Below are 24,693 nucleotides of genomic sequence, written 5' to 3' on the forward strand. Positions count from 1 at the left end.
ATAAAACCTATGTATTATCATTATTATTATTATTATATATATAATAATGAGGGGACCGGCATTAGTTTGTCTGTCTGTCTGTCTGTTTGTTAGCAAGATAACTCAAAAAGTAATAAATGGATTCCGGAGGCGTTTATGTTTTTCACTTAGTGGTGTAATGACATTGGATGGCAACGTGATGGCGATCTGAATAAGTTAGGTTGAAATGTATGACAAACTAGGAAGAAAAATTCAGGCGGAGGTCTGCGCTCTACGTCAAAATGTGAGAACTCTGCCTGTAAGCCCACAGTGCACATAGGGTGCACACAAAAGTGTACGGAAGTATGCGATTTCAAACAGACTATAAGCTTTTTTTTTTTTTTTTTTTTTTTTTTTTGTCTTTGCTCAGACATGTAGCCTACCATAATTTCCTAACTATTAGCCGAGGTTTATACATTGATCAGCTATGAGGTCAAGAAACAGGCAGTTAATACGGTATTATTATGGTTTTGCTTTTCTAACTTGCATAAACACTGTCCTGCGGTTTATGTGGCCAATACACAGGAAATTATTATATTAGTACTCCAATGAGATGCTACATAAGCCGCTTTCAGACAGACGTGTATTTCCGCAATGTTCACGGACATTTAACAGTAGTTTTTTTTCCATTGTGCTGTCTGAATGCATATGTCCGCATATCTACTACTGAAACTTTTCCTGCTGCTGACCTAGTCATGTTTCCGTAATGTTGCCGCCACAGCTGCTATGTGAATGCAATCCCGGAAATAATCCGCACTTGTCAGTGATGATCAAGGGAAACATAACGTGTATTTAAAGCGCCCGATATCACTGAACAGTTAGCTTACATCTTTCTAACACGCTGCAGATCTGTTTCGACCGTCAGTACGGTCTAAAAAGGGATAGTGATGGTCATCCCTCGGTCTCACAGATCAATAGTTACCTTCGTAACCTACGGTAATGCAGCAAAACTACTCCCAGTGTGAAAACTACACTCGCAGGCACAGCTGACAGCGCGGCCGCATTTATTAGGCGTCACTATCTGCCCAGCGAACTAAAGCCCAATTGACGGAAATTCGGCATTAGATGTGAACAACAGGTGGCCGTATACATTTTGCATATACAGTATGCTTCATGTCTGAATGTCCGCTACCGTCAGAAATGCGGCAAGCAATTATCGCAAAATGTGCGCAAAACCTGTCTGAAAACGGCTATAGAGAATACCACACAGTAGAAATCTCAAAACAGTTCAAAGGTTCGACCAGAGGCCCCAGCCGTGGCGCAACTGGCTGGGGCACCTGCACCGCACGCCGGCGACCCGGGTTCGATTCCCGCCCCGTGGTCCTTTCCGGCTCCCACCCCTGCTCTCTCTCCCACTCGCTTCCTGTCATTCTCTCTACCGTCCTGTCCAATTAAAGGCATAAAAAGCCCAAAAAATAACCTTTAAAAAAAAAAAAAAAAAAAAAAAGGTTCGACCAGAAACATGCAAACTTGGAGAGATGGAATGTGATGAGTGTCGTACATATCAGTATCTGAAAGTGTTAAGCAACCAGCCTCTCATCGTCAGGCTAGAGCAGCAGTGAGCTGAGTGTGTGTGTGTGTGTGTGTGTGTGTGTCTGTCTGTCCATCCAGGGGTCTCTATAGTCTATAATTTGATGACTTTGAAAATCTGCCATATAGACAATGTCAATGACACCTGTTGATCATGTAGATGCACTACTGGAGCAGAGAATTTAACCAAGAACAGGGAATGTGCTGTGTATTTCCTTGTTGTGCATTTTTTTCCTCTAGGTGATGACTTGGGTGTTACCATTGAGAAGGCCATCAGTGGAGAATTCATGGTGGACTTAATCCGACAGCCATCTGGGTGTTCTGAACAGAATATGGCTCGCACAACCATGCCCGTCATTGCAGTCCATTACCTGGACAAAACCAAGCAGTGGGACAAAGTGGGTTTTGATCAACGTGAAACAGCTGTCAAGTTCATTAAACAAGGCAAGACTTACATTAACACTCCTTTTTGATACACCTGAACAAATGGCAAAATGCAGAGTGCATAGTGTAACAACACAATATACAATCTTGTTCTATTGGCAAACTTTGCCAGAATATTTCCACAAGCCAAGAAACTTGCAAGATTTGCTACACTTAAATTAAGTGCAATTAAGTCTGAAAATGTCTTGTTATGAGAAAATTATTGACAAAATAAGCTATACTTACTTGTGATGTAAAGTTATTTCTCTCACTTAGATTCTAGAATTCGAAGATGTTTTGCAGTGTGGTAAAAAAAGTTGAATCACTGTTGGATTTGGCCGTATCCGATCGGTTGAGGTGTTTAAGGTAGAGTCAGGGATTTTACACGATTTCAAGTCCATGTTTGTGATATTTAGTAAACATCTCCTCACAACTGCTAGGTGCCCACTCTGTGAGAACACTGTAAAAAATCCAGTCATTCCAAGCTGTCCAGGCTCTGAAAATGGGAAATATATTTCTCTATCTGAATGGTTGCCATGCAACCATTGAATTTCCCCTTGGGGATCAATAAAGTATCTATCTATCTATCTATCTATTTATCTAACATCAAGACACAGTTACTCTAACTTTGTGTTAGCGCATTACTGTAGAACAAAATGGTGTATGTTTGTGTTGGGTTTTACACCGGCATCGAACGCAATTCAGCCAATCATTATCAAGGACCAGTGCTATCAGTTTTAGAACAATAAGAGGGGAAGGACATTAGAACTGCAAGTTTCGTTCGGTGCGAGAGAGCGGAATTAGCAGTAAAAGTGTTTTCACACCCTTTTGAACAATCAAGCTGCGCTGACGAGAGGGGGCGGGATCAGAACAAGAGAAGCTCCTTATAACAGAGAAGCACCTGAGTTAATTCAGACAACAGCTGCAGTGCGTTGTAAGACTAACAGCCAGACCCATCTAGATCTTCTACCTAGCCTTCCAATTCACTAGAATTGGACTGGTGTCGCTGAACAATCAAGCTGTGCTGACGAGAGGGGGCGGTCTACGCTAATTCACTTAGTGTAAACAGCTGCACTTAATCTTTCATTCAGCATAACAATAGAGGCTGGGGTTAAATAGTCAGCCCTTGTTGAAGACACACGAGATCAAGACAAGCAAGTTGACCTGCGTAATTTAACCGAGCAAAGGTGACGGACAAAGCCAAAATGTGCCTTTCGCACATAGCTGTTTGCACCGGCCATCGCAGAAAATGACATCATGCAAAACGGGGCAGACATCCCACTAACCTCAAGCAACTCAACCAGTCCTCACCTACTGAAACCTCCTTCTCCATGGGCTTATGGAACTGCCAATCTGCAGTGAACAAAGCTGACTTCATAGCTGGGTACGCCAACCACCTTTCCTTGGATCTCCTTGCTCTCACTGAGACTTGGATCAAGCCAGAAAACACGGCCACCCCGGCTGCGCTCTCCACTAACTTCACGCTCTCCCACACCCCTTGGCCAACTGGACGAGGAGGTGGAACGGGTCTGCTAATTTCCAACAACTGGACATTTACTCTGCGGCTGCCTGAAAACAGGTATGACTCGTTTGAATACCATGCCGTCACAGTGACTGCCCCAGTGAAATTCTATGTGCTTGTCATCTACCACCCACCAGGCCAACTAGGTGACACTCTGCTGTCCTCCATCCCTGAGCAAGACCGTCCGCTACTCATCCTCGGCGATATGAACATCCACTTAGACACTCCAGGCTCAGCATACTTCTTGCCCCTGGCACACTCGTTCATCCTCGAACTGACTCGCAGTCCGCCCACTCACAAAGCTGGCAAAGAGCTTGATCTGATCCTCACCAGGAACTGCACCACAGACTCCCTCATGGTAACACCTCTCCATCTCAATGACCATTTCTTCATTAGGTTTAATGTCAACCTGACGGAACAACCCCCGGCTCCTCTACCGATGGTCACGTTCTGCCGCAACATCTGCAACCTGACTCCAGCCCACTTCTCCTCTGCGGTTGCCTCCGACCTAACTCCACTCAACTCCTTCTCCTCTGGAGGTCATTGAAGCCACGGACTCGCTCTGCTCCACACTGAGCTCGTGTCTGGATAAACTGTGCCCTCTAACTACAAGGCCAGCGCGATCCAAACACTCCCATCCATGACTAACTGACACCCTACACTCACACCGGACCAAACTCAGAGCTGCAGAGAGGAAATGGCACAAATCAAAGACAACAGAAGACCTCAAAAACTACCAGACACTCCTATCCTATGCTAAAACAAACATCTACAATGACAAGATCAACAACGCCACAGACTCCCGGAAACTCTTCTCAACTTTCAAAACACTACTCAACCCTCAGCCACCTCCTCCTGCGTCCAACCTTACTGCAGACCGCCTCGTTTTTTACAAACAAAGTGGTGGCAATCAGCATTCAGTTCTCTTCATCAAACAATTCTCCTCAATTCTTTTCATCAGGCGCAGATGTTAAAACCTCTCAACCTCTGATGGCTGCTGGATCATCCTTTTCAACATTCGAGCCTCTCTCCGAGAGTGAGGTAGCTAGACTCCTGACATGCAGCTGTCCTACCACGTGTGCGTTGGACCCTATACCGACGAACCTGCTTCAGTCCATCGGCCCGACCGTCACACCAGCCATCACGCATGTGATCAATGCCTCCCTAACATCCGGCACGTTCCCAGCATCGTTCAAGGCGGCCCAGGTTACACCTCTACTTAAGAAACCTTCACTCGACACGGCTCAAGTTGAGAACTACCGTCCTGTTTCGCTACTGTCTTTCCTATCCAAAGGTATAGAGCGAGCAGTTTCCAAACAAGTCTCAGAATTCCTTTCACAGAACGATCTTCTGGATCCAAATCAATCTGGGTTAAAAACCGGCCACTCCACCAAAACAGCTCTGCTGGCTGTAACAGAAGCCTTAAAGGAGGCCAGGGCGAACGCTCAGTCATCAATGCTCATTCTGCTTGACTTATTGGCTGCCTTTGACACAGTAAATCACAGCATTCTGTCTATATTCTCAGACATGGGCATCTCTGGCTCAGCTCTTTCCTGGTTGGAATCCTACCTCACGCTCGTTTAAAGTATCGTGGCTTGGGCAGCTTTCTGCACCTCACTTCCTCTCCACAGGGGTCCCCCAGGGCTCAGTGCTGGGACCCCTGCTCTTTGCTATCTATACCACCTCCTTGGGACAGATCATCCGCTCGCATGGCTTCTCATACCACTGCTATGCTGATGACACACAGCTTTATCTGTCCTTTCCCTCAGATGACCCCTTGGTCCCGACACGAATCTCAAACTGGCTCTGAGACATATCAACATGGATGAAGGTACACCACCTCCAGCTAAACCTCTCTAAAACAGAATTGCTGGTCCTACCAGCCAAACCTACAATACATCATGACCTCAACATCAAAATCGACTCCTTGCGGCCCCGGCAGTGGCGCAACTGGCTGGGGCACCTGCACGGTACGCTGGCGACCCGGGTTCGATTCCCGCCCCGTGGTCCTTTCCAGATCCCACCCCGACTCTCTCCCGCTCACTTCCTGTCATTCTCTCTACTGTCCTGTCCAAAGAAAGGCATAAAAAGCCCAAAAAAATAATCTTAAAAAAAATAAAAAATAAATCGACTCCTTGCTTGTTGCACCTACCAGGACGGCAAGAAACGTAGGAGTTATTCTCGACAACCAACTGACCTTCTCTGATCATGTAGCCTCAGTAGCCAGGTCGTGCCGCTACGCGCTATACAACTTACGACTTGACTACTGTAATGCCCTCCTGACAGGTCTCCCAGCCTGTGCTGTAAAACCCTTTCAAATGATCCAGAATGCAGCAGCACGCCTGGTCTACAACCAACCCAGAAGGGTGCATGTCACCCCACTGCTCATCCAGCTACACTGGCTAGTGCTGGCCGCCCGCATAAAATTCAAGACTCTAACGCTTGCCTTCAAAGTACTCTCCGGCTCTGCTCCCACTTATTTGAATGCCCTCATACAGGCATATGCTACCACGCAACCGCTGCGCTCCTCAGCCGAGCGACTTCTAGCTCTTCCGCCAGCATGCTCAGGTCAATCCAAACTTCTCATCTGTCGTCCTTCGTTGGTGGAACGCCAACGCCGGAATTTGTTCCTACTAGAGCAGGGACATCCCTTCAAAAAATGTCTGAAAACCCAGCTCTTCAAAGAACATCTCCTCTCACTCTACTCACTCTAGCACTACTACAGACAATTGCACTCATTGATGCACTTATTACACTCATTAATGCACTTATTATAGTGCATGAAAATGCACTATATTGTTCTTCCTAGGTTTCTTATTCCACTTCTTCTAACGCTCGCAATTCAGCTTGAACCGTTTAACGTAGAAATTGATTCAAACTTTGCTACGTAGGTCTTACTTAGGAGACCTGTCCAATGTATTTTTCAACTTTGTAACTTTTATACTTTTTAAACTATAAATTAAAAACTATTAAAAATTTCCCCATAGACTTAACATTGCTCATTATGACATCACGGCAGCAATTAAAATGTTACGCCAGGTGGCCAGTCCAGGTGCAGCAGCTCTCTCTCTCTCTCTCTCTCTCTCTCTCTCTCAGGCTTTAAACATACACTGGCTCTCTTGAGACTACATTTTCTGTTCCCCTGTATCAACTGTATCAACATAAGTCTTCCTAATTCCATCCAACTTTCTATCCATTCATCTTCTTCAAACCATTCACTCATCCACCCACTCTAAACAGTCTGCCTATCAACATCAATTAGACAATCTACATTCAACTTTTAAACAATCTACTCTGTCTCAGGCTTTAAGCATACACTCTGGCTCTCTTAAGACTAGCCAGTTAAATTGATTACACCTGTATCTGTATCCACTACTCTCAGTAGAGAGCTGTGTCTCTCCATTCTACAAGAATATAAGGCACATTCCATCCAACTTTCTATCCATTCATCTTCTTCAGACCATTCACTCATCCACCCATTAAACTGTCTATCAACATCCATTAAACTCTGTCTATCAACATTAATTAGACTATCTACATTCAACTTTTAAATGATTTACTCTGTCTCAGGCTTTAAGCATACACTCTGGCTCTCTTAAGACTAGCCAGTTAAATTGATTACACCTGTATCAACTACATGTACTCTCAGAGAGCTGTATCAGTGTCTCTCTTAACAAGAATATAAGGCACATTCCATCCAACCTTCTATCCATTCATCTTCTTCAGACCATTCACTCATCCACCCATTAAACTGTCAATCAATATCTATTAAACAATCTGCCTATCAACATCCATTAAACATTCTGTCTATCAACATTAATTAGACTATCTACATACAAGTATTTACTGTGGGTGCCTCTCAAGCAGCGTTTATATGTCCCCCCTCGCTCCTTGGGCCTCGATCCTCAATGATCGACTATCAAATAATTTACCATTGTAACTACTCAACTATTTTACTGTTCAACCAATCCAGCTGTCAGTTATCATCAACTATGCCTTCGGCCAACTACATGAAACCTCCATGTACCAGGCAACCAACATAGCAACCATTTAAATTAAGCGTTTATGACCGTTTCTATAGCAACCAAAATGATTATACTATAATAACTTCTTGTTTCCAGATAGTGGCCACCATGGATAACCTAACAAGAAATGTTTCAAAATAAAAGTCCTCATTAGCAAGTTAGCTAGTTAGCATAGTTAGCATTTTGTAGCATAGCTGCTAGACATCATTAGCTAAGTTAGCTAATCAACCTGGTAAGCATAGTTAGCTAATAATTTCTAGCAGTTATGCTAAAAATGCTAAGTTAGCTAATCAACATGGTTAGCATAGTTAACATTGTTAGCATAGTTAGCATTTTTTACAAAACTGCTAGAAATAATAAGTTATGCTAGCTAATCAACCTGGTTAGCATTGTTAGCATTTTTAGCAAAGTTAATATTTTTAACATAACTGTTTGAAATCATCAGTTAAATTAGCTAATCAACCTGGTTAGCATTGTTAATAGTTAACATTTTCACATACCTGTTAGAAATCATTAGTTAAGTTAGAACTGGAATGTGTAAGCTTTAAACCGTCTACCTTCACACTATCAACTCTCTTTAAACTATGCAACCACCATGTTTACCCTAGCTACACCTTAATAACCATATCTACATAATCTATCTATATATTTTTGCATTTTCATGCACTGGCAATTCCTTGGAATTGCATTTCTAGTTGTGTTTTTTATTTGTTGTTAGAAGTGCTCTTAAAAACTTAAAAATGTTAGGGTTAGGGTTAGGGTTAGTAAGTCGCTTTGGTTAAAAAGTGTCAGCCAAATTAAATGTAATGTAATGTAATAATTTAGGTATTGGGACAACAAGAGTTGATGTGTCCCCACCAAAGCTGAGATCAAACCTACACCCTTGAATTGGACCCAGTACAGTATATATAAATCACAATGAAATAATACAAATGGAGGAAAATACATAAATATTGGGGAAGAACTTAATATTTCAAAGACTGTTGTAAATTAGCATAGCATTTGGTTTGTTTTTATGCTCTAGGCTATCAGGGTCAGGTTGCACACCGCAAATCAGATGGATATTACGCAGTATTCCACAAGGCACGCCCTGGAACTTGGTCAGTAAGCCTAATCAGTATTCATTACTTGTTTTTAATCTTACAAATCAAGTGAAAAGCTTTTTCCCTCTGCTCTTGTTGAATCAAACTTACTAGACCAAAAGTAATACATGGATGACATCCTCTCTTACCCTTGGCAGGCTCACAGCTTACGTAGCTAAAGTCTTCTCCATGGCTAGTGGCATCATCAGCGTTGATAACAATGTGATCTGCAGCGCCCTCAGTTGGCTGACCTTGAACAGGCAGCAGCCAGATGGAACCTTCGTGGAGTATGGTCAACTTCAATATATAGATTACGTAGGTTATCATTTTGGGTGTTGTTGTATTCACTGCTGTTAAGGAGGTGTTAAACAGGGCCCTTTTTCGCAATAATTGATGCATGCATTTGAGAAAAATCTTTGCAACCCTATTTCTAGATATTGCTGTTATAATCATAACAAATTGTTTTTTTTTAACTTTTAGCAACAATTGCACATTATTAAGACCGCCACTAGCATAGCTAGCGTAGCAGTCATATAGTCATTGTCAACGTTTTTTTTTTTCCCTCCCGTCACCTACTTCCTGAATCTTTGGTCAACGATTCCCGGTACACCGTATCACCGGGGTACATGAAACTTGGTGGGCATGTAGTTCCAGTAGACTTTTACAGAACATTTTCGTTTGGTCCGCGGGGGAAACTCCACCCCTTTTCCCCGAAACTCAAAAAATGCAGTTTTTCCTAAATAACCACCTGAACCGTGGCACCGGGAATGGCAAAATGTGCTGGTCTCAAGAGCCTGCATCAACTTAGCTTATAACATTTGTGATTTGCAGTCCTATGGTAAAAAAATAAAATGTCTATTATATTGCTTTAATTGCCCCTATCTTCAGATTAAATGTTATGAACTGCACCAAATTTCATTTTTATGATTAACCTGACATCCTCTGGGAGTATGACAAAAAATAAATGTATGTATGTGTACATTTAGTGACTGTACACCCATTGGCCTGCATATGGTGCTGTTGAGTGAAGGGTTGCTGATTAAGAATGATACTGTCACACTCACACACACACATGTACGCACACACACATCCACAGATTCACACACACACACACACACACACACACACACACGTATGCACATACACACACACACACACACACGTATGCACATGCACATACACAAACACACGCACACACACACACACACACACACACACTTACACACAAAAGCAAACTCACACATGCACACACTCATTTATTTACACATGAGCTGCAAGAGTAGGAGATATCTGCATATAAATTGCACAAATAGGAGTTACAGGAAAAGCTGACAAGCGTCATTTATTTTTGTGGAGAGAATGTGCAGAACTGAGTGGCGGTCATATTGTGTACCGCTATGTGATGCATCTAGTTGTTGTTGTGGTTGTCTTCATTATTCTGGTTGTTTGTGGTGTAATTATTCACTAAACTGCATGTTGACTGTGATATCTTCATAGGGGGATGTCTTCGGTGAGGATTCGGATGCTGCCTTGACCGCATTTGTTCTGATAGCCATGCAGGAGGGCAACAGGATGTGCAATACTGATGTCAGTCTAAGTTATCTTTGAGTGTGCACACGTCTTGAAGTGTTGAAATCAGAATATCAGCATATCATCGCTGTCTGATGAGTAACACTTATGTTTCAATCCATAACTTTTCTTAGAATGAAAAAAAAAACAAATGTGTTGTTTGAAAATAATTGCACATTGTGTCATCAAAATTGGTACAGTGTCTATTTATACAGTCATTAAATTGTTTGTGTCATAGTCATATTTCCATTTTACGAAAATTAAGTTTAAATGGGGTTTTTTTACCCGCTAAGGTGGAAATACATGTTTGTTTAGAACGGCCACGTCACATTACGCTCTTGCTAGCTTATTAATGCACTCAGATTTTCCTGAAGTTGAATATATCTTGCTGAAATGTTTTGTTATAAAATGTGACCCTGCAAGGCGAAACCATTCACTTTGGTCAAATTTACAAAAGTAAGTTATTGTGCTCACATGAACGACCATAAACTAAGCTTTCCAACGATATGTATATCGAGGGTATTACAAAAACAATCGCTAAGAGAACCGCATCCAAAGTTGACCATGGTTTTCCCGCCACGACATGCCAGAAGAGGAGAAAATCATTTTTTTATGCGGCGTGGACAGCGGGAATGACTGCTAATATGGTGAATCCTCACCGGGTTTAACAGTCAAAACATAAGCTCACAATATAAAACTGTAGACTTTATACTGTCGAATTATGTGAAAATGTGAAATTCAACATTTTAACCCAGAAGTTTGTTTATTGTAGATTTTCTCAAAAAGCATTGTGCGCAAAGCAATTGATTTTGCTTTGAAGGGTCACAAATGTAAGCAGCTTACGACTACTTTCTGAACTGCACTTCATCCTACCTTAGCCTAGTTTAGTGTCCCTGCACTCTTCTCTACTCCACTTCTCTAGTGTGCTAACCAGGCTACTCCCACGTCTCATGCTTCCGAAAAACATCTTTCTTCATGAAGATCATGTATTTGGAGTAAAGAAAACACTGCATGCCTACTTTAACAATTATTTATTTAGCATTGCAGAGGTTTCAAACAATGTCGGAGCTCTCAAAATTGTGTAGTTAAGTTCACAACCTTTAGAATCATTTGTAGTAGCCTTTGCATGCTTCTTGTGCAGTTGTGCCAAATTTCCAATATTATCTGACTGCAGAGATGTAGACATAATAGAAACCGATCTACCACAGCAGATCTACTAGCTAACTCACGCATGGACTGATGTTTTTCGATTTAACTCACGCTTGCGCTGATGTTCTACTTCGCTAATAGTAACTTATCGTCATGTTTAGTTAGTAACATTCGGCACTGTCTCTGTGTGTAAAGCGCTTTGGGTTGCACTCAGTGCACGTTAAATGCGCTATAAAAGTACCTTACCTTACCTTACCTATGTTAACTTTTAGTGGATGTAAATACTTAGCTCGTTATCCTAATAAATGAAGCGCTAAGCGATGTTACAAACTGGTTAGCCGGCATGAGCAGATTTTTTTTTTCACTCTAATAGTTTGGATTCAACAACTTGTCAGCCTTTAAAAATAATTCTTATATGTTCATACATTAAGTGAAAGCAGCGTATCCAAACTTTCTTATGTTGCTAGCCAGTCAACAACCCAATTAATGGTAAATTATAGCACATAACCTGACCTATTACAAAAGGGTCGGTCAGACAGATCTGAGTTTTCCTTATTTAGACCAGTGGTTCTTAAACGTTTTGTCCAGTGTTACAATTACCTAGTTTCAGGAAAAGTAGGCGATCAACCACCATTGTCACATGGTCGAAATGGCTGAGGTTTAATCCCCTTTGAATTGTTATGTGCATTTAAAAAATCAGGACACAACTGACTGAAACTGACTGCCCACAGACTGTATAAAATACAAAATGACACACCAGCCACTGAAATAACTAAACTAGTTTCAGCTATTAGCTAAGCAAGAACATCAGCGCATGCGCTGGTTGATCCGCTATGGTAGATTGGTTGCTATATGTCTGCGGCTCTGCAGCCGAACCCTTCTACAAATTACTATACAATTCATGCTCAATTCAATACTGCTACTACTAGTGGAGGGTACATGCTAAATAGATGACGTGGTTAACACTAGAAGCGCCAAGCGCCGGTCATTTGACCGCTGACGCGTATTACTAGAAGCTCCGTGTAGGTTTGACCTAGATATACTGTACCTAGAACTGCCGGGCTGCGGTCTTTTGACCGCAGTGATTACAAAAAAAAAAATCTTTTCACTCGATTAAATTCCAGGACCCTACGTTCACGACTTTTCCTAAATACGCGTGTTTTGTCACCCAGAATTTTTACATGATCAAAAGCACACCGGTACAAACTAGTTTAGAGCTATTTTGCGCTCACTTATGTGACAACACTATGTTGTCTCGCGTTCGGCCATGTTTGTCCAGGCTGTCCAGGTAAAATGTGAGTTTGTTTTGAAAACATTGCGGCGTTGTTCTATTAGGCAGGCCTACATGTGTAAAAAATATTTTCAGCTGAAATTCGCCGTAGCCTATTTATGTACGTAGGGCGCGTATGCCTACGTACATTCATAGTTGTATATCTTATCTTCTATTTGTAGGCTATCTTTTAAAGCTCAGACTAATGTATTGCATTTTCTTACATATTTGCTGGACTGACTGAGTTACATCGCGTCAAACACCTATCCTGTTTCCAATTTGTCAATGTACAAAATGTTAAGTGGCGCAGCGTTAACTCCCTTGACTGATACGCAGGAGGCCCGGGTTCACAACCCGGCACGTGCGACATCTTGTAGCTCATATTGACTTAATTCACTGACCGTTTTTCAACGTCGACGAACAATTGTTTTTTGTTAATGGTTTTTAATAACAAACTATCTGAAATAAACGGATGAATTACAATACTGTTTACCATTAACGAAAAATAATTTCGCCAGCCAATAATTTTCTAAGCCAAATTGAGCCGCCAACAACTTTGGCTAAGCCAGTTAGACTTTTTGCATCTAAAAATAATTATATCATAGAGACACACGCGAAAAAATAAACGATAGCCTATAAACGATTCCCACTGGATAGGCTACACCACATCAGTATTGTGCTCGTTGCTACGATAGGCTACACAGGACTCAGTTGCATGTTCTGTAGACATGAAGTGGCAACTAAAGCCATTATCAGCCATGAAAACTTTGGCGGCTGCAGCAGCTTTTAGGTTTTGGCTGAGCCAGCTAGCCAGCCACTAACTTCATCAGCCAGCCGTTATTCTCAAAGCAAATGGCCTCGGGGTCTATACATAACACACTATCCATTGCAAACAGCCTATTTGAAACCGATCATTCCCCCTCCCCCATACACGTCTAACCAGTTCACGGAGGGGGAGAGTTTGTTTTGCTACGTGTGGACATGATCTTAGGCTACAGACATCACTGCGACATTGCCTCCCCACCCCCACCCCCTCTCTCTGCCCCCTGCATAGGCTGTAGGCTGGCTGTTTGTTGTTTACATGCAACTCGTGGAAGAATGCGCAATCATGTTTCATCGCATATGCGTGCGTTTCAGAATGTTCGAATTCACCAGCGCGTGTAGTTGTGTGAATAGAAAAGAATAGAATAGAATATACTTTATTGACATATAAAGCTTTAAATATCTGACTTTTGCCATACACAGGTCAGGGATCGAACCAGCAACGCTTGGACGTAGGGGCTGAAGCTCTAACCAGTGGGCTACAGCCCTGTCTCACAAAGACGTTAAAATGTGTGTCTCAATCCTGAATCACGTATTCAGGATTGAGTTAGCTTACATTGTAGAAACAATAGGCCTATAGCTTTTTTTCAGCAGACATCGAAACATAGCCTACACATTCGCAAAACGGAGAATATTCACTCATCATTTTTAATTAGCCTACTTCTCGCGCCTATGCCTGCTCAGAATAGCTGCTCTCTCTATCTCCCTCCCTCCGAGGTAGCTAGACCCTACAATATGCTTCTCCCTAAATGAATGAAAATTAGAAAGTAGCCGCGGTAGCCGGTTATGTAAAATGCGGCATGAAATCCTGGCTACTGAAACCAGACTAGGTAATGCTCTTTGTTCCAGGTCCGATCATTTTCGGCGGCGCGAACATAGCCTATAGTCTAGCCTACCTATTAAATGAATAGAAGTGAATTTGGGGAGTGAATTAGAACTAGCCACCCATTCATTTTAGAGCTTAGATTATCTGCCCAAACCCGAACTGCGGGTTACGGATCTCGAGATCCAACACACCGGTGTTGGGTCGACATTTTTCATCCTTCCCCTCCCGTCGGGTCAGGCTCCTAATCACAGAACGTGTATGCCTCCGTTTTAAAATAGCCTATAAATAACATTTCTAAGTAGCATACAAAATGTAAAAACGAAATATACAAAATGAAATAGCCTACTATGAAAAAGTTGAAAGTCAAGTTTGCTTAAGGTTTGTTCAAGAACTCTTCCAGAGTTTTTACCTCAAACAACACAAATCAACACAAATAAATGAACAGATAACTCAAACGTGCTGTATGTCATAATGAAACAACCACAGACTATCAACCACACGGTCTGACAAATGTTTGACCAAACGATTTGATTCGTGCACGAAGCGCCATCTAGCTATCAGCGGTCTTTTGACCGCCTCGCCGCGCCTTAAGTAGTTCACACCAGCACGGCGCTTCTAGTAGGTCGTCAAAGCGGTCAAATGACCGTGGCGCGGCACTTCTAGGTATAAGTGGGTCTGAACGGCACGGCGCTTCTAGTGTTAAACATATTTTCATTGGTCGTTTAGATAACCAAAGCTAACTGTAGACAGCCAAGAAGGTGAACATTTATAATGAAAAGTCAAAATCATTAGATGTGGAGATACGTTGTTTTTATCGGACATCAGCGATATACAGCTGTATTTTAAAAATAATAATAGAATATTGTGGATTTTTTTTTCGAATGTTCTAGATTCAATACACAGAGTGAAATATGTCAAGCCATTGTTTTTGTTTTGTTTTAATCTCAATGATTAATGTTTTTAGATGCACCTAATTTGTATAATATCTGTCTGCCTGTCTGACTGCTGGTTCCTCTATTGCAATGCAGATCATTCGTAGAAGCATGGCTAGGTCTTTGCAGTATTTGACGGGCAGAATTCATAGACTGAAAAATCCTTATGCTGTCGCCATCGTGTCCTATGCTCTGGCCAATGCAGGAAGAGCGAACAAGAGCATTCTCGACAAGTTCTCCCATGGTAGGTTATAGCTATCTCCACAGACACAGTGTACAGTGCCTATAGAAAGTCATCATACCCCTTTGAAATAGTTACTTGTTTGTCTTACAGCATGAAATCAAAACCCATTTTAAAAATATATTTTTCCAGTTTTATTTACAAATTTAGCTGTAAACAGTTCCTAAAATTAATAAAAAAAACAATAATACTTTGATATACAAATCATGTCAACACTATATTTAATTGATAATAGTTTAGATTAGTTTAGAAATAGTACAAATGTTATATGCTCAGCACATATCAAGGTTGAAGGAGAGAATTTTGACTATTTCATGGAAAATGTTACCCTGGAAATCCAGAGTTCTCACGAGAACGCCATTTGAATTGTGTTTGCAAGATACTCTGGCCACGAGCAATGATGCACATAACGTGTGCCTCAACCATTGGGGGTAACAATCAAATCGGTGTATCTGATGAAGGCAGGCCAAGAGTGAGCTAAACTGCATTCAAACTCAGTAGTGTTATCCAATTGCGTCGAAGTCCGGAATCAGAGTAAACATTGATCGTACTATTAGATAGATAGATAGATAGATAGATAGATAGATGGCTTTCATCATCATTCTGCTCCTCATTCTGTCCTCCACCAAATCTCCACCAGAAACCACCATCCTCCCCAACACTGACACACACTTCCTGACCAGTTTGTCCAGTCTGTTACATAGAGTCCAGGTGCTAAAATGACCTGTCTGCAGTCCAGACCTGTCTAATTAGGTGCATAATTGAATGATAAACAAGGTTAAGAAGACCCTGTTCACTGTTCAGCACTGTTCACATTCCGGGAGGGAATGTGACCACATGTCATTCTTAAAACTCTAGCAACTGGTCTCTTCAGTTTACAAAATGTTTTTAAATGAAAAAGGCGAAGCAACAGAGAGGTTAAATTGCCCATCCTAGCTTTTGTGAGACATGTTGCTGGCATTAAATTCATTTGCCGGTTCGAGCCCCGACCAGTCCACGGCTAAATTGCCATTGAGCAAGGCACCTAATCCCTCACTGCTCCCCGATCGCCGCTGGTTGGGCAGGCAGCTCACTGCTCTGGGCTAATGTGTGATACACCTCTGTGTGTGTTCCCTAATTCGGTTAAATTGGGTTAAATGCAGAGACTGAATTCCCCTCACGGGATCAAAAAAGTATATACTGTACTATACTTACAGTATACTATGTCGTAACTAGTTGTAACTACTTGCAGTTAAAAAAAAGTTTGTAAACCTTAATACTCTTTACAAAGCATCCCAACTTTTTTTCGGAATTCAGGTTGTACCATATGAAATGTTATTTCTAATGATATCGAACTGATAATAATGATAACAAAATGTTTTGTCAGTTAACGGCCTTCAGCATACAAGTTATCATGATATAAGATGCTTATGAGTTGTAGATGTAGCTAGCGATCAAACAAACCACTTTCATATTCACATCCCAAGATTGTAGCAGAGATCACAGAATAATATCTAAATTATTAAAAGTATGGTTTACTCCTGACAGTATAATGCATTGAGATGACAGTGTTTATAATCTTTGAAAATAAATAAAGCAGGCACTCGACAGTTTCGTTTTACTTTTTTTAATCGCCTCACCGACGTTTTGGGTTGTTACCCTTCTTCAGAGTGAGATATGGCGATTTGAAGCACCAAGGTGTTGAGCGCGCTTCTTTACTTCTTAGTGTTTATAATCTGCCGGTCTGAGTATAAGTGCAATGTTCTTGTGGCCCTCCTCAGGTAACGGCACCTACTGGCCAGTCAGGGGAAATCATCTCCTCACCATAGAGGCCACGGCCTATGCCCTGCTGGCCCTGGTCAAGATGGGGGAGTTAGAGAGAGCAGCACCCATCGTATGGTGGCTAAATCAACGGAGAATGTCAATGGGAGTATATTACACCACACAGGTATCAGGTTTTGATCACATACAGTCGTGCTCATAAGTTTATTTGTGAATGAATAATGTATCATAAAGAAGTACATTTGCTTCCTTAAAATACAGGAGTCATAAGTAGGCCTATCACACCCTTATGTTAAATTCCCATTTTTACTTTCAAATATTATGCATTCTGATAAAGTTCCCTTGGCCTTTGGAATTAAAATACTGTAGGCCTGCATCATCACTTACACTTCACCATACCTAGAGATTGGCATGGGGTAGGAGCCTAAATTAAGTTTATTTAGGTTAAAAACATTTTACATCTAAAAGTGTATAAGTTCATTAATATGATGATTTGATTTATATTTTCATGAGTTAAAAATGTTAAAATGCATTTGTGTTGCTTTATAAGATTAAGACAGAACTTTTAATGTGATCCTGATGCTAACCTATTGGGGTGCTTTATTTTGATATGTGGGGAGTGGGGGAACTTACAAACCGAAAGGTGATTGGAGCGAAATAGTTTTTTTACCTCGCTCTCTAGCTCTCACCCTCGAGATATATGTACTTTATGGATAATTTTCTGATTTTTTGTAATGTTGCTTGAAGAGTTTTTAAGTAAACAGTTAAACATAAGAAGTGGACTTGTGGAATCTTTTCAAGTGCTTTTGAGACGAGGGAGTTTGCTGAGCATCAAGCAAAAGCTTCAATCAAAACCTAGGAACCTACATTTTAGTTAAAAAAAACTCGCTCTTCACGGATTATTGGATTCCAAATTGGACTGACTGGATAAAGAAAACGAAAATAGGATACAGTTCATGGACTTAAAGACTGTTGTTGGAGAGAAAAGTGACGACTGTTAGTTGAATACTTCTATGGATTGGCTGTGCTACCAAGAGTTAACCGAAGCCATGAAAGGACGTCTTTCTGTTGAATGACGAAGTGGAACGCAGTTGAAAGCTAAGTGCTAACCAATCAACTAATGTGTATGTGAAAGGACTTACTTAGCATGGCACAGCAAGAAGGTAAACAAACTGTAAAATTGACCAAAAAAGGTATGGAAGAGCACAAGTCTAGGCAAATGCATGCACGTAAGAGCAAGCTAAATCAGCTAACTAGTCTGATTAAGCAAATTGAAGAATTAATGGCGGATGACGCAAATTCTGACCTCTTTAACAATAAGCTGCGTGTCGACTTCTGCGGTTTGCAGCAAGAATTCTACGATTTGAATTATAGTTTGCAGCTATATATGAGCGAGGAAGAATTTGAAGAAAATCAAAATAATTGGTTTGAGCCTAAACGAGCATCAATGAATGGTTGCTTCTGGAGATGTGAGAAGTGGATGAAATATGTCATGAGGCGCGTTGAGCAGGCTAAGGAAAGTGAAAGAGTGCAAGGTGATAACAAGTCGGTGTCATCAAAGTCTTCTGCTAAACGCTCTAAAAGGTTTAGCTATCGAACGTCAAGCATAGTTTCATTATCCTCAATGAAAATGAAAGCAGAGATTGATCGTGCATCACTAAAGCCATAAGGCTGCAAGCCTGGCACGCCCTCCCAGTGACTTAACGGTGTGGACACATATGCACTACATATGTGTCGGAAGGTGTCGCACGTCTTCCCCTCGTTTGTCGTGAGTGGGCGTTTCGTTTGAATTGTCAGTTAGCAGTTCATAAGCAGTTCGTTTTAACTTTTCTAAAGTGTTTCTCACAAATATACACCATTTTAGGCGTGTATTTAACAGCATACGAAAATATTAATAGCCTACACAAACTATGCAAGCCATTTTGAAATATTGTTTTATTTAAACTACTCAATGCAATCTCAAATCCTCACCAGAAACACCAACAGTCAATGTATTTCTCCAAATCCAAGTTTCGTTTATTTTATGGACAACTAGCTGGTCGTGGAAGAGTTCGTTTAAACATGAATTTGACTTGTATACGGAACCAAGTTTCACGGGCAGTGTTGTACTACAACGACGAACCTACTACCTCGTGCTTTCATTGGACAGACGGCTCGCGTTCAACGGACTCATTTGCATAGAGCTGGGGATCGGCCAGCTTTTCTGTCGCGCGACAGGTTTTCAAATGCAGCGCTGCCTTCCCGGAATGCTTTGCGGGTCCGTTAAAGTCGCTTGACGTCACCCATAGGGAAATAGCGGGTTGCGACACGACAAAGTGAAGTGCCGGAAAGATCTGGCCGTACCGTAACACCTTCGGCGTTGCTGTCGCTGGTCTGGCCAACTGCTGATCGGGCAGGATTTCTGAATTCCGCAAAACTGCGGAACTGCCCCCTTTGGTCGAGAACCAATCAACTTTGAGCAGCTCCAACGGCTCTGGGTAGAGGTGTGTTCAAGGCAGTGAAACTTAAGTTTAAACCAGGGGGTCAAGGCCGTGTTGATTAGCTTCGGCAAGTTAGCAAGCGCCATTTTCAAGTATGGCGCCTCATGGAGCATTTAGAACCAGCTCCGTGCACGAAAATCCGTGTTGGGCACGAGCTCTCATGCGCGTACATGTTGGGGGACAGGTACCTACAGCCAATCATTACTCCGTGCGACACTCCACTGGACTCAGGTGTGCGTTCCCGAGCAACTTTTTCTGCTTGTTGTTACGCGGCAAGCAAAGTATGTGCATTATCGCCACCGTCTGAACTGGAGGATGACTCTCTTTTCACAGAATGTCCAATAGAAATCAATGTAGGTCCATGCGTCATTTCCAGCTTTGGAACTTTGCGCATGGTCGGAGCCGACTGGCGCTGGATCGGAGCTCCAGTGTTCAATATGGCGTTGGCGAAAATTGGCCGGATTTACTAGCCTAGCATCGGCCATTCATTTGTATGGAGGGCGGGACTTAGTCACTCTCTCCAGTTATATATAATACCTCCATGGTTTAAACTCGGCAAACCCCTTTCTGACATCGACCAGTAGCGAATCGAGGCACTTGAAGGAGGTGGGTCAACCATGCGCTTGGAGAAACCGTTGAGCACAGGCAATCAGGCTATAAGGCTGCAGCTGTAATGGAGAAGCTGGCAATAGAAGAGGAAGAAGCAGAGCTTGAGGCAGAACAAAGAAGAAAGAAGCTGCAATTAGGGCTAGAAAAGAAATGCATGTAATCCAAACAGCCATAGCTGAATCAGATGCAAAATTGGAAGTTTTGCAAAAATATGAAGATGCACAGGAGAACGTGAGCATTTGCAAATCTGATATAGGTCTAGGAATATTGAAAAGTACTTTTTTGGCACCACCACAGCATGCCACGCCTGCACGGAATTATTCTAAATTTGTTTCATTTAATAACAACTTGTCAGCAGAAACCAAAAGAGTTTTGACAGATGTAAATAGAGATGGCAATGACGGAGTAGTGCTCAGTAGTTTGTGCAAGGCTATATCCCAACAAGCCAATGTCACAGAGTACCTAGTAAAGAATCACTAGGCATCTTTACATCCTGATCTCACTATTAAAACATTCAAGGGCGAACCGCTGGAATATAAATCCTTTATCAGATCCATTGAACATGGAATTGAAAGCCGCACTGAAGTTGACCGTGATCATCTACAGTTTTTGCTGCAGTACACAAGTGGACAGCCACATGAGTTGGTAAAGAGCTGCATTCACATGCCACCTTCGACAGGCTACGCCAAAGCAAAGCAAATGTTAAAGGAATATTTTGGTGATGACTACAAAATTGCAGAGGCATACATAAAGGAAGCCTTGGACTGGCAGATCATCAAGCCAGAAGATGGTGCAGCATTACAGTCTTTCTCATTGTTCCTGACTGTTTGCTCCAACACTATGGCAGATATTAGCTATATGGAAGATTTGGACAATGCGGCAACCATAAAGACATTAGCTAGCAAGCTTCCCTACAAACTCAAAGAATCCTGGAGAAAGTTCGCCTGCAACCTGCACGAAAAGACAAAGAAGAGAGTTAAGTTCAAGGACTTTGTTGACTTTGTTAACAAGCAAGTCAAGTACGTATTGCATCCTCTATATGGAAACATAAAAGAAAACAGGATTCAGTCCGGCAGAAACCAAGAGCACCAAATACGGAAATGCCTAGAGTGAAAAAGGTTTTCACAATATTGATTGCAGTAGAAGATAAAGATAAGAGGGAAAACTAGAAATACAATTCCAAGGAATTACCAGTGCATGAAAATGCAAAAATAGATAGATAATGTAGATATGGTTACTAAGGTGTAGCTAGGGTAAACATGGTGGTTGCATAGTTTACAGAGAGTTGATAGTGTGAAGGTAGACGTTTTAAAGAAGAAACGTTCCAGTTCTAACTTAACTAATGATTTCTATTCATGTTAAAATGTTGATTAGCTAACTTAGCTAATGATTTCTAGCAGTTACGCTAAAAATGCTTATTATGCTAGCAATGCTAACTTTATTAACAATGCTAACCAGGTTGATTAGCTAACTTAACCGATGATTTCTAGCAGTAATGCTAAAAATGCTAACTATGCTAACAATGCTAAATTTGCTAACAATGCTAACCAGGTTGATTAGCTAACTTAGTTGATGATTTTTTGCAGTTATACTAAAAATGCTAACTATGCTAACCATGCTAACTTGCTAGTGAGGACTTTTATTTTGAAACATTTGTTACTAGGGTATCCATGGTGGCCACTATCAGGAAACAAGAAGTTACTGCAGTATAATCATGTTGGTTGCTATGGAAACGGTCATAAACACTTAATTTTAATGGTTGCTATGTTGGTTGCTAGGTACATGGAGGTTTCATGTAGTTGACTGGAGGTATAGTGGATGATAACTGACAGTTGGAATGGTTGAACAGTTCAATAGTTGAGTAGTTTCAATGGTTAAATGATTTAATAGTGTATTATTGCAGTGAGGACTTTTATTTTGAAACAGTTGTGGACAGAGGAAACAGTTAACAGGATATGTAGTCTTCTGAGAGACTGTATGCTTAAAGCCAGAGAAACTGACAGTTGGTGCCCAGGTGGCCGGCCACCTGGCCTAAGATTCTAATTGCTGCCGTGATGTCATAATGAGCAATGTTAAGTCTATGGGGGGAATTGTAATAGTTTTTAACTAATAGTTTAAAAAGTATAAAAGTTACAAAGTTGAAAAATACAAAGCAGGCATGGCATAAGCAAGACCTACGCAACAGCGTTTGAATGAAGTTTCTACGTTAAACGGTTGAAGCTGAATTGGCTGCGTTAGAAGAAGAAGTTTAACTAGAAATGCAATTCCAAGGAATTACCAGTGCATGAAAATGCAAAAATAGATAGATAATGTAGATATGGTTACTAAGGTGTAGCTAGGGTAAACATGATGGTTGCATAGTTTACAGAGAGTTGATAGTGTGAAGGTAGACGTTTTAAAGATGAAACGTTCCAGATCTAACTTAACTAATGATTTCTATTCATGTTAAAATGTTGATTAGCTAACTTAGCTAATGATTTCTAGCAGTTACGCTAAAAATGCTTATTATGCTAGCAATGCTAACTTTACTAACAATGCTAACCAGGTTGATTAGCTAACTTAACCGATGATTTCTAGCAGTAATGCTAAAAATGCTAACTATGCTAACAATGCTAACCAGGTTGATTAGCTAACTTAGTTGATGATTTTTTGCAGTTATGCTAACAATGCTAACTATGCTAACCATGCTAACTAGCTAACTTGCTAGTGAGGACTTTTATTTTGAAACATTTTTTTGCTTGGGTATCCATGGTGGCCACTATCAGGAAACAAGAAGTTACTGCAGTATAATCATGTTGGTTGCTATGGAAACGGTCACAAACACTTAATTTTGATGGTTGCTATGTTGGTTGCTAGGTACATGGAGGTTTCATGTAGTTGACTGGAGGCATAGTGGATGATAACTGACAGTTGGAATGGTTGAACAGTTCAATAGTTGAGTAGTTTCAATGGTTAAATGATTTAATAGTGTATTATTGCAGTGAGGACCTTTATTTTGAAACAGTTGTGGACAGAGGACGTAGTGAAACAGGATCTGTAGTCTTAATGAGATTGTATGCTTAAAGCCTGAGACAGAAGGTGCCTCTCATATAGCGTTTACGCGTCCTCTCTCGCTCCTCACTGATCTTCATAAAGAATGATGGAGCGGCAACAATGGGATAGTCTAGCCCTTCTTCTATCTTTCTTTATGTAGATCATTGAGGATCGAGGAGCGAGGGAGGACATATAAACGCTGCTTGAGAGGGACCCACAGTAAATACTTTAAAAGTTGTATGTAGATAGTCTAATTAACGTTGATAGACAGAATGTTTAATGGATGTTGATAGGCAGATTGTTTAATAGATATTGATTGACAGTTTAATGGGTGGATGAGTGAATGGTCTGAAGAAGATGAATGAATAGAAGGTTGGATGGAATGTGCCTTATATTCTTGTTAAGAGAGACACTGATACAGCTCTCTGAGAGTAGTTGACACAGGTGTAATCAATTTAACTGGCTAGTCTTAAGAGAGCCAGAGTACTCTTAAAGCCTGAGACAGAGTAAATAATTTAAAAGTTGAATGTAGATAGTCTAATTAATGTTGATAGACAGAGAGTTTAATGGATGTTGATAGACAGATTGTTTAATAGATGTTGATAGACAGTTTAATGGGTGGATGAGTGAATGGTCTGAAGAAGATGAATGGATAGAATGTTGGATGGAATGTGCCTTATATTCTTGTAGAATGGAGAGACAGCTCTCTACTGAGAGTAGTGGATACAGATACAGGTGTAATCAATTTAACTGGCTAGTCTTCAGAGAGCCAGCCTGAGACAGAGTAGATTGTTTAAAAGTTGAATGTAGAGCGTCTAATTGATGTTGATAGGCAGACTGTTTAGAATGGGTGGATGAGTGAATGGTTTGAAGAAGATGAATGGATATAAAGTTGGATGGAATTAGGAGGACTTATTTTGATACTGTTGTGCACAGAGGATACAGGGGAACAGAATATGTAGTCTTCAGAGAGATTGTAAAGCCTGAGAGAAACTGACAGTTGGTGCCCAGGTGGCTGACCAGCTGGGGTAACATTCTAATTGCTGCCGTGATGTCATAATGAGCCATGTTAAGTCTATGGGGGAAATTGTAATAGTTTTTAATTAATAGTTTAAAAAGTATAAAAGTTACAAAGTTGAAAAATACAAAGCCCACATCGCGTAAGTAAGACCTACGCGTCAAAATTTGAATGGAGTTTCTACGTTAAGCGGTTGAAGCTGAATTGCGTGCGTTAGAAGAAGAATAACTAAAAATGCAATTCCAAGGAATTACCAGTGCATGAAAATGCAAAAAAATTTATAGATAGATAATGTAGATATGGTTACTAAGGTGTAGCTAGGGTAAACATGGTGGTTGCATAGTTTAAAGAGAGTTGATAGTGTTAAGGTAGACATTTTAAAG

The 24,693-nt window shown here is 41.1% G+C and overlaps 1 protein-coding gene and 1 pseudogene across 1 annotated transcript in view; both read left to right on the forward strand.

The window, feature by feature from the left end:
• Window positions 1–2,021, forward strand: part of LOC134077182 (complement C3-like) — a 37,500-nt gene extending 35,479 nt beyond the window's left edge. The window contains exon 24 of the mRNA XM_062532624.1: window positions 1,789–2,021. Within this exon, the coding sequence (XP_062388608.1) occupies window positions 1,789–2,021 (233 nt within the window). The remainder of the gene's footprint in view (window positions 1–1,788) is intronic.
• A 606-nt stretch (window positions 2,022–2,627) lies between these two features.
• Window positions 2,628–24,693, forward strand: part of LOC134077188 (uncharacterized) — a 69,545-nt pseudogene continuing 47,479 nt past the window's right edge.

The sequence above is a fragment of the Sardina pilchardus genome, chromosome 1 (assembly GCF_963854185.1).
Source record: "Sardina pilchardus chromosome 1, fSarPil1.1, whole genome shotgun sequence".
NCBI classification, from domain to species: domain Eukaryota; kingdom Metazoa; phylum Chordata; class Actinopteri; order Clupeiformes; family Clupeidae; genus Sardina; species Sardina pilchardus.